Source organism: Balaenoptera acutorostrata, chromosome 13, assembly GCF_949987535.1.
Source record: "Balaenoptera acutorostrata chromosome 13, mBalAcu1.1, whole genome shotgun sequence".
NCBI classification, from domain to species: Eukaryota; Metazoa; Chordata; class Mammalia; order Artiodactyla; family Balaenopteridae; genus Balaenoptera; species Balaenoptera acutorostrata.
In genome coordinates this window covers 16,575,631-16,591,223 of record NC_080076.1, presented here as the reverse complement: position 1 = coordinate 16,591,223, position 15,593 = coordinate 16,575,631, and the positions used below count along the sequence as shown (strand labels likewise).

The 15,593-nt window shown below is 40.7% G+C and overlaps 1 protein-coding gene across 1 annotated transcript in view; it reads left to right on the top strand.

Annotated features, from left to right (window-relative positions):
• Window positions 1-27: 27 nt before the first annotated feature.
• LOC103008804 (O-acyltransferase like protein) overlaps window positions 28-15,593 on the top strand; it is an 82,488-nt gene continuing 66,922 nt past the window's right edge. The window contains 2 exon segments of the mRNA XM_057527081.1: window positions 28-36; window positions 187-301. Of these exon segments, the coding sequence (XP_057383064.1) occupies window positions 28-36; window positions 187-301 (124 nt within the window).

Sequence of the window (15,593 nt, the reverse complement as noted above, 5' to 3'; positions counted from 1 at the left end):
GGCGGAGGAGACGCAGCTTGTCTCTGCATGTTAAGGGTGAGAATGTCACATTTCCCCACAACACGTTATAGACTAGTGTTTCATACATATGAGGCTCTTTGTCTAAGAGGGGAGTTTTATCCTGACAGGTTAAGATCCTGACCAAAGATGGTCCTGACCTTACTATTTTGTCTTCTCTCTTTTCAGTTTCAATTGCCTTTTGTTTTTCCTGCAAGAAACATTTCTCTTAAGTGCATGCAGGACACTGATGAATTCCTTTCTGATCTGAATTCAGTGGAACCCAAAGAATATGCTCAAAGAAGTAAGTAGGTTTTTCCTAACCCGTTGGGTAGGTGAACACAGGGCAGACAGGTTTGGGCTGGGGCTAGAAAAACTCCTGAGAATTAAAAACCCAGAACCAAATAGGAAAGAGAAGATGATCCTCAATTTATAAATTGCTCCAGGAATCAAGGAGGGAGGAGGAATTTTTATTGCAGAAGGCAATGGAGGGGGTGGTATTCTAGCCAGAAGGAATCTAGCCAGAACCAATCTCTTAATAAGACGAGGATTATTTGTAAACTGTATGATGCTGTTTACTATTCTGAAGTTGATAACATTTCACTGTCATAGGGGATGGCTTGGTTTATTTCTTTTTCTAGACATTTAGTCTGCTTTTGATAAAGAATTGCTTCATTATTCAGGAAACAGGTCTTGCCCATTATATGTTGGATAGTAAATTCTGAGGAGTATTCTGGTGAATGCATTGGCTCAAGCTGGAAGAAGTTCAATGGTAGCCAGATCTCTTTGCATGTGATATGGGTGGACATCAGGCTGCTGTAATTATTTTTGTTAGTTTCCCAAAATTATTTTCACAAATAAAGGGACATATATTGATATCTTCCTGACGGAAAGGGGCAGGAAATCAGATTCATTTTCGGTGGGATAACCTCTCTAGGAGAATGATTCATTGTTGATGCTGATGTAAACCACTAACAAGGAAAAATGTAAAAACTCACTCTTTCCAAAGCCAGAAACACTATCATAGCAATTTCCTTTTCTGTTTTGTACACATGACTAGTTTATTTTGTATTGGAAAACCTTTAGTAGCATAATGTACATTATAAAGAGAAAACAAAAGTTTTGATCTAATATTGAGTAATTCAAAATGGCAAATGGTTTGAAGCAATTGCCATTCTACACTGAATTATATGTCCTGGTAGTTTATGAAACAGTAGGGAGATATGAATCCAATGGATTCAATAACCACCTTCAAGTTGTACTTTGGAATTGATTATGTTTTGCTACAACACTTGGTGATGTTTGACAGGGAACATTCTGACAAACCCAGGCCAAATAAGCTGGACAAGAAAATCCAGAAGGGTGCAATGATTTCTGGTGGTGCGGTGGTGGTACCTATTGTCATCATTAGTCACAGCCTTGTTGATGCTTTTCAAGGAAAAAAGCATTTATTTGTCTTATAAGTTACTCTAGTCATGTACCAACAATGTTTCATCTGTAGGCATCTGAAAGTTGAAATTCTTTTTTTTTTTTAGTTAAAAATATTTCCCTGTGTTGAATGGTCCAAGAAAGAATTGAATGATGTACATAAGTGGATAGATGACAATAACTTAATTTAACAGATGAATACTACTATCTAGTGTTTTAACTGATTTTCTTTCTAACGCACCCCAAAAACACTTGACGTCATTGCTTTGGCATTTTGCCTGAGATTTTTGAGCACAGAACGTAGTTCTGACCTTTGTTCTCAGCATGATTTTCCTGGCAGTCATGTGGATGCAAAAAAATGAGTCAATATTTAGAGAGTACTTTTACATGGCAGGTACTGTCCCCAGCCCTATGCAAAAGTTGTCTCACTTAGTCCTAATGCACCCCACCACCATGGGTAGGGTGTTATTATCACCTCTATTTTATAAATGAACCACAAAGATGTAAAGTATCTTGCCGAAATAAGTGGTGCAGATAGGATTTCAACCCAGATCATCTGATTCCCGAGCCTGCATTTTCAATCACTGCCTAAATAAGCAGCAACCAGAGAAACAAGACAAAAAAATAGTCATCAGCAAAAAAAGGAATGAAGCAGAGATACATGTATCAATATGGAGGGAATACACTGAAGTAACATCAAGAAAAAAAAAGTTGTAGAAGAATATATATAGTATGTAAAGTTTAAAAAATGCGAATTAAGGTGCTCTACTTCTTCGGGAGACATATGTATGTAGTACAAATGGAAAGAAAGTCATGAGAATGATAACCTCCAAATTCAGTTAGAGGTTGCCTTGCATTGGGCATGGTGAGGGTGCAGATGTAATTGGGGACCCATCAGATCTCAAACGATGGGTCAAGTTGTGTTTTTTTAAGCTGGATGACTGAAACGTAGGTGTTTCTTAGTGTTTTTCTTTATGCCTTTTTAAGATATTAAATGTTGCATAATAATGTTTCAAAACTCCATCCCCAATCCAAAGCACAGAGATGACAATAGGAGAACCTCTGAATATGGGTGGGGTCTGAGGAATAAAGCGGAGAGAAAGTGTTCTTGAACTTCAGGCTGACATGTTTTTGCACAAGGGAATCGGCATCATTGCTGCTCAGGAGCAGGAGAGAGCCTGATATTAGAGCCTGAGACAGACACTCAGTCTGGCAGTGGGAGGATGGATTAAACAGCATGGAGCTTATGAGAAGGAAGAGTACAGTAATACAGCTCCAAAATGAAGTTGCCGTGCTTCCTTCCCACCATCCTTCTCCATTCACTTTCACGCCCACCATCTTAATGGGAACAGAATCCATCAAACAGTATCTGTATGCTTTAATTTTGCCACCCTCTTGGGTCCCTGTCTGATTTTATCCCTTCTTTCATTTCTGAAGTCCTCAGGCCAGTGTTCTGGCCCCTCTGCTTCTGATTTTGTTTTTACGCTCCATAATCCACAGAAATCTACATTGAATCCCTTATCACATATAAAAATTGCAGCCTAAAAGATCTCTGTAACCAAGTAGATACAACTTACATTTTCAAGAAGAGAAAAATTAGATTAAAAACTATTGAGCATCTAGAAAATAAAATATCATGAACTAAAAATAATGCCTTTGAAAAATATTTAATGGTATGGAAGATAATCTTAGTATATTATTAAGGAAAAACATCAGGATACAAAACAATATGTATAATATAATACCTTTTTTGGAAAACATATAGAGATAACTGTGTGTATATGTGTGTATGTATATATATATATAATATAGATATATATATATATTTATACAGAAACATATTTATAGAGACAGAGAGAGAGAGAGAGGTGCTATGTCTCTTTCGTAGAGAGAGATTGTCTATCTTGTTTTCCTTTGCTAACTCAAAACCTAGCAAGGTGCCTGGAACTCAGAGTGTGTATTAGGTGTATATATACCACATCAATCACACATATATATAAATGAATGATTAATAAAAGACTATGAAAACACTCAAAAAAAAATCTCTGGCATCCTCCCTCCTGGTGAATCATTTTTTTCTCTCAATTTTCTTTCTCCTTGACCACTGTGGTATTAACTTCCTTCTTAAAACTCATCTGTTTCTAATTCAGGGATGCCCTTTCCTGATGGGGATCCTTCTCTCTCCTGCCCTTTCTCTCTGTACCTGATCGCCTGTACCTTCCCACCTGTTCCTTTCCTCATTGTACATTTCTTGTAAACAAATCACATTTTAGAGACAAGGTGTTGACCCACAGACATTGTGTTGGGCTGGCAGTCCTGATGCCTGGGCTCTCATCCTGTTTAGGCCGATAGTCAGCTGTGTGGTTGGCCCTACCCAAGCCATGTCACTTTGCTGAACAAGTTTCCTCACCTATGAAGTGGAGAGGCTGTGTTTCTCAAAGTCTGAAAATCTACAGCAGCTTAAAAAATGTTCTAATTCCTGCACCCACCAATCTGCTCCAGCCGGGGTTAAATGTTCAGTCTGGTTGTCCAACACAGTGACTTTTAATGGTTGAATCACATAAATTAACAATTGAGTAAATTATGTTAAGAGCAAAAGGAATGAATACCCCACATTCACCACTTCCTAACTGTTGTACGCACTTGACCATCATCTGTACTCCTGAACTGAGTCTGTGTGGTGGAAATGTATTGCTGTGCTATTGCACATCATCCTTTAAGCTCAAGTTCAGGGATGTCAGGCTGGGAGCTTGAAGTCAGCTGTGGTAGAAGTATATTCACCACACAAGTCAGCAATCACTGTAGGTCAGGGCTTGACGTTTTGTTGACTGTCTAGGCTTCAGAAGTTGATGGAGAAAATGTTACAAATTAAAATAAAACTTAAATGTGTGTTACGTCTACAGCCTTTGCATTATAAATAGCACCCAAAAACTGTTATTCAGCAAAAACATTGCTCACATCATGGACAAATGAGTGAAGTTCTGACATATATCTTTCTGGCTTCATATCCATATTACTCATTAAGGTGGACAAAAATATGACCCAACATTTATGTGGGGATGACACTCACTGGTGTCGTAGGTAAAATCATAGGTTGGCTACAGATATGAGAGTCTGGCAAAAATTAGTGAACGAATTCTGTGAGAATCAGTTGGCTATATATGGAATTTATAACAAGGAATATTATTGATTTAATTATTATTTGTAATCTGTGCATGGTATGGGCTGAATTGTGTTCCTCCCAAATTCATATGTTGAGGACTTAACCCCAGTACTTCAGAATGCGACTGTACTTGGAGACAGGGTCTTTAAGGAGATAATTAATGTGAAATGAGGTCATTGGGATGGGCCCTAATCTAATATGACTGGTGCTTTTATAAGAAGAGGAGATTAGGACACAGACACACCCAAAGGGAAGGCCAAGTGAAGGTGCAGAGAAGGTGGCCATCTACAAGCCAAGGAGAGAGGCCTCAGTAGAAACCAACCCTGCCAACACCTTGATCTTGGACTTTTAGCCTCCATGACTGTGAGGAAATATATTTCTGTTGTTTAAGCCACCCAGTCTGTGGTATTTTGTAATGGTAGCCTGAGCAAAGTAATACACTATGCTATATAGCCTTTATATCAGTATAATTTATGGTGTATGTGTGTGTGTGTGTGTGTGTGTGTGTGTGTGTGTGTGTGTGTGTATATATATATTTTTTTTTTTCCCCCTCATTTTGGGGAGAGAGCAGATTATTAAACATTTATCTTCACTGCCCAGCCCCACCCCACTGCTAGCAAAACCTCTAGGAGCTGGACTTTTTTTTTTTTGGCTTCGTTGGGTCTTCATTGCCACGCACGGGCTTTCTCTAATTGCGGCGAATGGGGGCTACTCTTCGTTGTGGTGTGTGGGCTTCTCATTGCAGTGGCTTCTCTTGTTGCAGAGCACAGGCTCTAGGCATGTGGGCTTCAGTAGTTGTGGCACGTGGGCTCAGTAGTTGTGGCACACGGACTTAGTTGCTCCGTGGCATGTGGGATCTTCCCGGACCAGGGCTCGAACCCGTGTCCGCTGCATTGGCAGGCGGATTCTTAAGCACTGCGCCACCAGGGAAGTCCCTAGGAGCTGGACTTAAGAATCTGAATTTTAAGGAAGCTTCTTACCTGATTCTGATCATTGTGATGGTTAGCTGAAAATAGGGATGTCAGTTTTACTGGTAATTACTGGTGAAAACATACATCAGACAAGATTCCAAAAGTAGACACAATACCCACCCCCCTGTATTAGTTTGCTAGGGCTGCTGTAACAAAGTACCACAGACTGAGGGGCTTAACCAAGGGAAATTTATTTTCTCACAGTGCTGGAGGCTGGAAGTTCAAGATCAAGATGCTGGTAGGGTTGGTTTCCTCTGTGACCTCTCTCCTTGGCTTGCAGATGACCAATGACCGCCTTCTCCCTGGTGTCTCTCTGTGTGTCTGAATATCCTTTTATACAGACGCCAGTCAGATTGGATCAGGGGCCACCCTAAAAGCCTCGTTTTAACCTAAAAACCCCTTTTTGGGACCCCTTTTCCCTGGTGGTCCACTGGGTAAGACTCCAAGCTCCCAATGCAGGGGGCCTGGGTTCAATCCCTGGTTGGGGAACTAGATCCCACATGCATGCCGCAGCTAAGAGTCCGCATGCCACAACTAAGGAGTCCGCATGCCACAACTAAGAAGCCCACATGTCGCAACTAAAAATATCCTGCATGCTGCAACTAAGACCCGGTGCAGCCAAAATAAATAAACAAATAAATAAAAATAAAAATAAATAAATAAATAAATAAATAAATAAATAAATATTAACCTAATCACCTCCTTTTAAAAGCCCTATCTCCAAATGTAGTCACACTCTGAGGTACTGGGGGTTAGGGCTTCAACATATGAATATTGGGATGGGGGGAGGTGGGTGTGGGGAACACAGTTCAGCCCATACACCCTGTAAAAGCCCACTTTGGATTTCTAACCTCTTGAACAATACGATAAATCATGTATGTTGTTTTAAGCCACAGAGTTACAGCAATCAAAGTTACATTTTTTTACAGCAGCCATAGGAAACTCATACAGACTTGCAGGAAGCTCACTTTGATTAGTGTGGCCACACATCCCGGTGACCCCGTTTCTTACAGTTTTTCCTACCCTTTTGTTCTATCACCACTTTTGGTTCTGCACTCCTGACACCTACTTGTTTTCCTTGCTATGTTTTTAATATTGGACTCTAGTCTAAAATGGTGAATTTATTTAGTAAATATGTGATCCTTATTAAATATATGTGGAGTATATCTATATATCCATATATCCTTTTCAGTCATTCTAATCTGGGAACTTACTGCCTTTGGCTTTATCATATGTGTTCTAGAATAATGATTTCACGTCTCTTGTCTGAATATCTTGTCTTGTTCCATCTTTTCTCTGGAGGAAGGGCACCTGGAAACTAAGAAGGGTTTATGGCCTTCTATGTTGGCAGTTGGTATAAATGTATATAATTTAAAAAGCAGGGGCTTCCCTGGTGGTGCAGTGGTTGAGAATCTGCCTGCTAATGAAGGGGACACGGGTTCGAGCCCTGGTCTGGGAAGATCCCACATGCCGCGGAGCAACTAAGCCCGTGAGCCACAATTACTGAGCCTGCACGTCTGGAGCCTGTGCTCCGCAACAAGAGAGGCCGCGATAGTGAGAGGCCCACGCACCGCGATGAAGAGTGGCCCCCGCTTGCCACAACTAGAGAAAGCCCCCGCACAGAAACGAAGACCCAACACAGCCATAAATAAATAAATAAAAAAGCGATGACCAGAACACACAATAGAAAAACTATTGAAAGGGGGCTCTGAAGCCATGTTGTGTGTCTTTGGTCCCATCAGGCATCCGATCGGTTATTTCTTCAGGTCTTTCCATGGCCCACTGTGTTCTCCATTTTCCACCCTCCTGGGGTCCTATCTCTCCATGAACTTGTCAGACCTTCCCCGAGCACTGGGCAGCTGCTTCTCTCTAGGCTCGTAGCTTCGCCAACGACCCTCACAAGCTAGTTAGTAGTGTCCTTGGCTTGGATTAGAATCCCCACTCTGAGGGTGTTGCGGGTTGAACTGTGTCCTCCAAAAAGATATGTTGAATCCCGAACCCCTGGTACCGTGGATTTGTGATCCTATTTGGAAATAGGCTCTTTATAGATGTAATCAAGTTAAGATGAGGTCATGCTGGATTTGGAAGAGTCCTAACCCAGTGACTGGTGTCCTTATGAGGGAACTACACACAGAGACACGGAGACACACAGGGAGAATTGACGCGTAACGACTGAGGCAGAGATTGAAGTGATGTGTCTAGAAGCCAAGGAACGCCAAGGACAGCCGGCAACCACCAGGAGCGAGGAGAGAGGAGTGGGCAGGTTCTCCTCCAGAGCCTCCAGAAGGAACCAACCCCGCTGACCCCTTGATTTCAGACTTCTAGTCTCCAGAACTGTGGGACAAAAAATTTCTGTTGTTTCAAGCCACCCAGTTGGTGGAAATTTGTTAAGACAGCCCTAGGAAACAAATACAGGGAGCTATGGCCTCTCAAAACCACCATCCAGAAGAAAAAAGCATGTGTTTATTATCTGAGACAAAAATGAAAAAGCAAAACAAGCAGTCTCAGGTAGGTCCTGGAATTCATTTTCCTTGAGATATACCAGGCCCACCCATGGTCATTTCATCAAGTCCAAGCAGACCCATTTGTAGCACTGTCTACAGCGGAGGGCTTTCAGAGGGAATCTGTTTATATGGAATTAAAACTTTGCTTAGCATATCGAGGCCCTGATGGTTTCACATGATGTCTGCATTTTCCTGTACTTTGTTCCTCGGGGGAAAGAAGGAGGCGGGTGGAGGGAGGCTTCTGGTTCCCAAGCAGCCTGCAGGGTTTTTCATTTCCTGTTTTCTCTAATCTCCTCACAGCCTTGAAATCTTCCCCAAGCAGCTACTTTTGCTACGAAACTTTCTTAACCCTTCAAGTCCCTTCTCCCTGGTCCTCATCCCTCAGCCCACCCTGATGGCTGGGTTGCCGAACTTCCTACTCTGATCACTTACTCCCTTGGTTTCATCGTTTATCTCTTGAGGTGATTATTTCATGTCTCCTATCTGTGTGTCTCATCCTCTCCCCTGGAAGCCAAGGCCTGTGTTTACACTCCTGGCATAGGAGGTAATCCATAGGTGGCACTCACTGGGGGAGCCAATCACTGGCCCCAGCCCTGCCTTTGTTCTCTGGTCATCAGTGGAGGACTGACCATCTACATGATTTGCATTCTCAGAATGTTGCCTCTTTTCCCATCTGGCTGTCAGTCTAGAGGGCATTTTACTCAAGCCCAGCCTCTCCACTGGTGCTGGAGCTAGGGGCAGAAAAGATGCTGAAACCAAGGAAATCTCAGAATAGAGAAAGGGTGACACAAGGGGCTTCACTGAAATTTCTGGGTTAGCTGGATTTCAAATATCCATGTTGTGGTAGGCTGAAACATGGATCCCCAAAGATATCTCGTTCTAATCCCTGGGACCTGTGAATATTACTGTATATGGAAACAAGAGCTATGCAGATATGTTTAAGTTAAAGATGTTGAGATGAGGCGTTTATCCTGGCTTACCCACATGGGCCCTAAATGCAATCACATGTTTCCTTAGAAGATGGAGGCAGAGGTGGAGGGAGATTTGACACACAGAGGAGAAGGTGATGTGACCACAGAGGCAGGGATCGGAGTGAGGTGGCCACAAGCCAAGGGATGCTGGCAGCCACCAGAAGCTGGAAGAGGCAAAGGATGGACTTTCCCCTGAGGCCTCCAGAAGGAGCACAGCCCTGCTGACACCTTGATTTTGACTCAGTGATACTGATTTTGGACTTCTGGCCTCCAAAACTGTGAGAGAGTAAATTTCTGTGCCACCAAGTTTGCAGTAATTTGTAATAGCAGTCACAGGAAACTAATACACATACTATTCTCGTTCTTGAAGTCCAAGATTAATAGTTGGTCAGAGGCAAGGGGGACTGCCAAGAGGTGTTTGTAAAGAGCCTGCTTCAGGAACTTGGATATCAAATCGACAGCACATTCAGATCTTTCATCCACAAGGAGATCACTGACAACTGATGCTCAGCGTTTAATGTGTATCCAATGCAGGGCAAGGACTATTCAATTCTAGTTTTAAAAAATCTGCAGTGTAACACAGCCATCTGGTAGGTGCTTAATAAATATTTGCTGTAAATGCTGAAGATGATCGCTGCTTTCAGGATTTGTTTGTGGCTCAGCATTCTAGAAGCTTCTGGACTTCACCTTCCTGATGTAAGTGCATCCATATTTTAAAATTTAAGACCATTGACCAAGGTCTCTCTTTCCTTCATTTAAACCCAGAAATTAATCAATTCTGCATTTTAATATCCGCATATCGTTGCCAAGAAAGAAAATGTGTCTGCTAATTAGCTCAGCAGAATTGAAACAAATTGTTTTTAATCTTTTGGAAATGAAAACTTGGAACAACTGCCATGCAGTTTGAAGTAACAGGTGGGTTTAATCATTAGTTTATTCTATCCTTCCCTCCTGTGACCATCACAATGTATTTAGATTTGGATAGGGCCCATGGCCTGGCATCTCAGGTTCTTGACAGAAACTAATTAAGGATAAGGCAGGAAAAGAACAACCTGTCCATTCGAGTTCATAACCAGAAAGGAAACAAATGCAATTGAAAATCTGCACAGCATACAAAATAACCTCAGCTAGAAAACCATAAATCCAATCCATTTACAAAGCAAAACACCAATTGGAAAGAGAACTAGAGTTTAATCTTCTCAAGTGAAGAATTAGGTATCTCTCTACATTTGTCCTTCAGGGATTTATCCAAGGGTCAAGACAAGCTCTTATAGTTCCAGATCCTTAAACTTTAGGCTATCAAGTTTGGAATACTCAGTGATGGAGAAGGGAATTTGGAAATCATGCAGTCTATTTATAATAAATACATCCAGTTTTGTTTTTGACACAGAGAGGACCTTATAATACATTTGTGGAGCTGGACTTGGGGCATTTGCACTTATTTTTTTCAAAAGTTAATTCAATTAACTCAGCAAATGTTTATTGACCTCCTCCTCTGAAATATCCACTGATGAAGACACAGCCCCTCCCTCACAGGGGAGACAGGCCAACAGCTACAGGCCTTCTAGTCTGATACACTAAGCTAGAGTCTGGGCTGCTTCCTGGGCAGACCATCTTTCAGCCCAGACTCAAAGGATGATTCAGCATTTGCCAGGCAGACAGGAAGGAGGGACATTCCAGGCAGAAAGACAGACAAGTGCGGGCCTGGTGCATTCTGTATAATGGAGCAGAGGAAATGGGCGTGGGTGTGGGACGATGAAACTACAGGCAGGTCTGGTCACGAAAGGCCTTTTAACCCGAGCTTGGAGTCTGGAATTAATCTGAAAGAGCACAGCAGTCAAGGCTAGCGGCACATAGCATCTCCTGGGAACATTTGAAAAACAGTTAATGCCCAAGCCTCACCCCTGACCAATTAAGTCATTCTTTGCGAGGGTGGAGGCTGGGCGTTAGTATTTTTAAAAAATTGCCCCAGGTGATTCTAATGTCTGCCCAGGATTGAAAATCCCCTCTCTAGATAAGAGATCTGCAAAGGTTTCCTCTAAAGAACCAGATAGTAAATATTTTCAGTTTTGTGGTCCGTACAGCCTCTGTTGCAACTACTCAACCTTGCCTGTATTAATAAAGCAGCATTGACAATATGTAAACAAATGAGATGGCTGTATTCCAATAAAACTACTTACAAAAATAGCAGGACCATAGTTTGCCAACTCCTACTCTAGAGGATGGAATACCTTTGAAGAATTTTTAAAAATATTGATTTTAAAATTCTGTTCATATTTTATTGTTTATACACTATATTTGTTAAATACGTGATTCTATTCTCATGGTAAAAGAATGGAAACAATACAGACAAAGCTCAAGTCTTTTTTGTTCACTCATTCAATTCTTAGTCCCCTTCCTGGATAACAGCTGTTTAGCAATAGGTGTGTATCCTTCTAGAACTTTCCAGAACTTTCTCCTTGCATTTTTGTTCATCTATATCTACCAGAAAGATATTGTTTTGTTTTGTAAAATTGAAAAATATATCTATTGCTCTTAATCTTTTTTTTTCCATGTTATAGTGTCTTGGAGCATTTCCCACAGCAGCAAATATAGATCTATCTCATTTTAGTTGTTGCATATGAAAGTACTGTAACTCATTTAACTTTTTCCTGCTGAACGATTTGAAACTACTGACATTAAACTGTTTTTGTCCCATAAAATGGATCTTTCATGTGGTTCAACCTAACAGTTTGTCCATTTTTCTGCTTTTACAAGCATTAATGCCACAAGCATCTGGCAATTCTGTGCTCATATGTGTTTTCCTGGAGCAGATTCTGAGATGTTGAATTGCTGGGCCACTGGGGATACGGTTAGAAAGGAGCCTTCGGTTAAACCACAGACATCAACCCTGACAACCTTCAGCAAAAAGGGGAGTTTATTGGCAGACGATGGGCAGCTCACAGAAGGGAGAGTAAGGCCTGCTAGGCTTGAAACCGGTCACTGGACCAGTGAGGTCCAAACAGCCTCCACAGTGCTGCACATTCTACAGCCTCTGAGGAAACCACCTGTGGATGAATGAAGCCCAAGCTTCTCTTCAGGCCTTGACTCACTCCACACTAGTCCTGGGACCTCATGTCACAGGGAGCAGGAGGGCAGGGCAGGAGCTGCCTCCAGGGATCCCATCAGCTTCCGTAATGAGAGGACACAGCACCCTGAGTTTTTTTCAAGACTCCGTGTAGTTGGAAAGTGGCAGTTTTCCAAAAGAAAATTTAGTTGCTATTAGGAAGGAGATTAGCTCCCAGGAGGCCAGATTGAGAGAACTATTTCTTCATATTCTTACCAACATTCAATTTTATCAACCTTCTAAATTTTTACCAATCAGATGGCTAGAAAAAATTGGTGTCTAATTGTGGTTTATTGGTGAGACTGAACAACTTTCTCATATTGATTGGTCACTTGGATTTCCTTCTCCAAGAGTTGCCTGTTCATATCCTTAGCAGATTTTAAATCAGTTTCTTTGACTTTTTAAAAATTACTGACTTGTATTTGTTTTTGGTTTTTTTTTCTTTTGGCCACGCCGCACAGTTTGTGGAATCTTAGTTCCCCGACCAGAGATCGAACCTGGGCCCACAGCAGTGAAAGTGCCAAGTCGTAAACACTGGACCGCTAGAGAAGTCCCCCAAAATTACTGATTTGTAAATCAACCATACTCCAATATAAATGCAAAAAAATAATGAAAAAAATAAAAATAAAAATTACTGATTTGTAAGGATTTTTAATATGATCAGAATACAATTCTTTATCTGAGTTATTAATACAGTAAATATGACCTCTCCCTTAAGAGTTACGTTTTAACTTTGTTCATGGTGCCTTGGAAACATTGTAAGGAGAGGAGGGATGTGGTCAATCTTGCGACTCAGGCAGTTTAGCTTAAAAGATGATCGCTGGCTACAAGTCCCTGTGGATACCAGCTCTAAGGTTCTGGGTGTGGTCAGAGCCAAGGAGGGTCACATTCACGGGAGGGAAAAGGGGAGAGTAAGTTTCGCTCATCACAGCAATAACGTGGAATACTTAGAAGCATAAAAAAGAGTCCAGTGATAACAGGCACCCACTGGATGAGCCCAAGTGGCCAGAGCAGCAGAACTTGCCAGAAGAGGAGAGGGTTCCTGGTGAAAGCCAGTTTACCCTGGGCAGCTCAGCAAGGACCATTTGCCCAATTATGGCCAGGAGGTTTTCAAAATAACCTATTACTTTCTTAAAAAGCACTCATGTAAGCAAACTACAGTTCCTTCAACCTGATTTCTACATTACACCTTGGGAACCCAATTATTAGTAAAGACAGAGACAGAAATGCAAGAGGAGCTGTATAATTTGCCCAGCTGTATTTGGGGTTTTCTCCCCACTCACTCTAAGGAAGATCATTATCTTTAGCTATATATAAGAACCGACATACCAAACTGACAAACAAAAACAGGGTCTTTTTGTATATTTTAGAGGGCAAGAAGTTATGGGTTCAGATTAAAATGGGTTTGAACACACAGCTCTGATCCTTATTAGCTGCTTTGAATACTCAGCTCTGATTCTTGCTAGCAATTAAAAAGAGGTAGATTTGTATTGCTGTATATATTACATATCATCTCTGTGCTTCGGTTTTCTTACTTGTTCTATCATTTAACAATGTTGTGACCCTGGGCGAGTGACTTGATCTCCCTATGCCTCAGAAACTAACATTGGTACGTGTGTGTGTGTGTATAGTTCTATGTCATTTTAGCACATGTGTAGATTTGTGTAACTCATACCACAATCAAGACCATAACTGTCCATCACCACATCCCTCTTGTTACTGCTTTATAGACGTAGGCAGCCCCTTCCCTCCACCATCACTAACCCTTGGCAAAGTTATAATTACAGGTGTTCCAGAAAATAAACTCACTTTATAAATTTGACTATAACTTTGATTCCAAAACTAGAAAAGGAAAAAAAAAAATAGTGGTCTAAAGATTAGAAAGAAAGAAATAAGAAGGTAGAACTATTAAGAAAGTTCAGCAAATTCTCCAGATACCAGAACAAATTACAAAAATCGATAGCATTTTTCCACACCAGCAACAGTCAGTTGGAAAATATAATTGAAAATAAAACACTGAGGAAAATAGTCAACTCTACACTACCTAGGAATTGTTTATGTAATCTGTCTTAAGATTATCAAGGAAAAATATAAAGTTATAAATAAGGACACAAAAGAAGATTTTAGTAAATTGCATGACATCCAATGATAACTTGATACAACAATGATGTCAATTTCCCCCATATAATCTATAAATTTGAAGCAATTTCAATCAGTATTCTAGTTGGATGTTTTGAGGAACTCAATACACTTTTTCTGAGATTTTCTGCAATTTCTAAAAATTTTCTGAATATGAATTTTCTGAAATTTTCTGGATACAAATTTTCTGAAATTTGTATGAATGATTAACAGTCCACAAATATTAACTGGCTCAACTTTGAAACGATGACTAAAGGCTGAATACTTAATATACCTCAAATCCGTAATAATAAAAACCATATGGTTCTGGTATTAGAATCAGACTGGCTTCGTAGGCATGTGACCTTTGCAGTCACACTGCGCCCCATACATAAAAGGACCCCATGCTTCCTTTAGCGTGATTTGGTGTCACCATCTTGAAATGCTTAATTAATTTTTAAACAAGAGGCCCTTCATTTTCATTCTGTATTAGCCCTGCAAATTATGTAGTCAGTCTTGACTAGAACAAAGATTGTTCAAGACTAGAACAAAAATTACAGGCTCAAAAGAACAGATTTCTATCCAATAAGGAAACCATAGATAAAGAACTGACAGATAACTGACTGAGAGTAAGTATTTTCGATAACTCAGGTAGACTAGGACCAATATATAGAATAATATGGAGCTCTTGCAAATCAAAAAAAGAAAATTCATTAAGAAATGGGCAAAGGATACAAACAGGTACTTTACAGAAGAGAAAATTTAAATGGCTTAGCTATTTTAAACAAAAATATCCTGACTTATTTGTAATTTGATAGACAAAAATCCAAACAACTGGATATCATTTTATATCCATTAACCACCAAAGATGGGAAAGCTGGGCAACGCAAAGAAGAGATAGGAATCAACGTCCCTGGGGATGTAGATTGGGGCAGTCACTCTGGAACACAATCCGGTGGGATTTGCACACAGTATTTGTATACCTTCTGATCCAGCAAGCCCACTCACAGGTGTGTATATCTGAGCTAAAGCCTCACGTAGGTTTATACAGGGACACGTGTGAGGAGTTTGTCCCTGTGTGTTTTTGTGTGTTGGAGGCCATCTACGTGTCCGTAGAGGGGAATAGCTAAGTCTAAGATGATGATGAATTATTATACAGAAATCAGAAGCTCTGGACTAGGTGAGCACAGTAACACCATAAATAGTACAAATGTCGCTCCGAGTTACATATGTGGAAACAGGAGATCTGAAGCACAAGGCCATTCATACAAATCACAAATACACTTACACAAAATAAGAACACCTACAAATGAGATGATATATATCAAACATGGG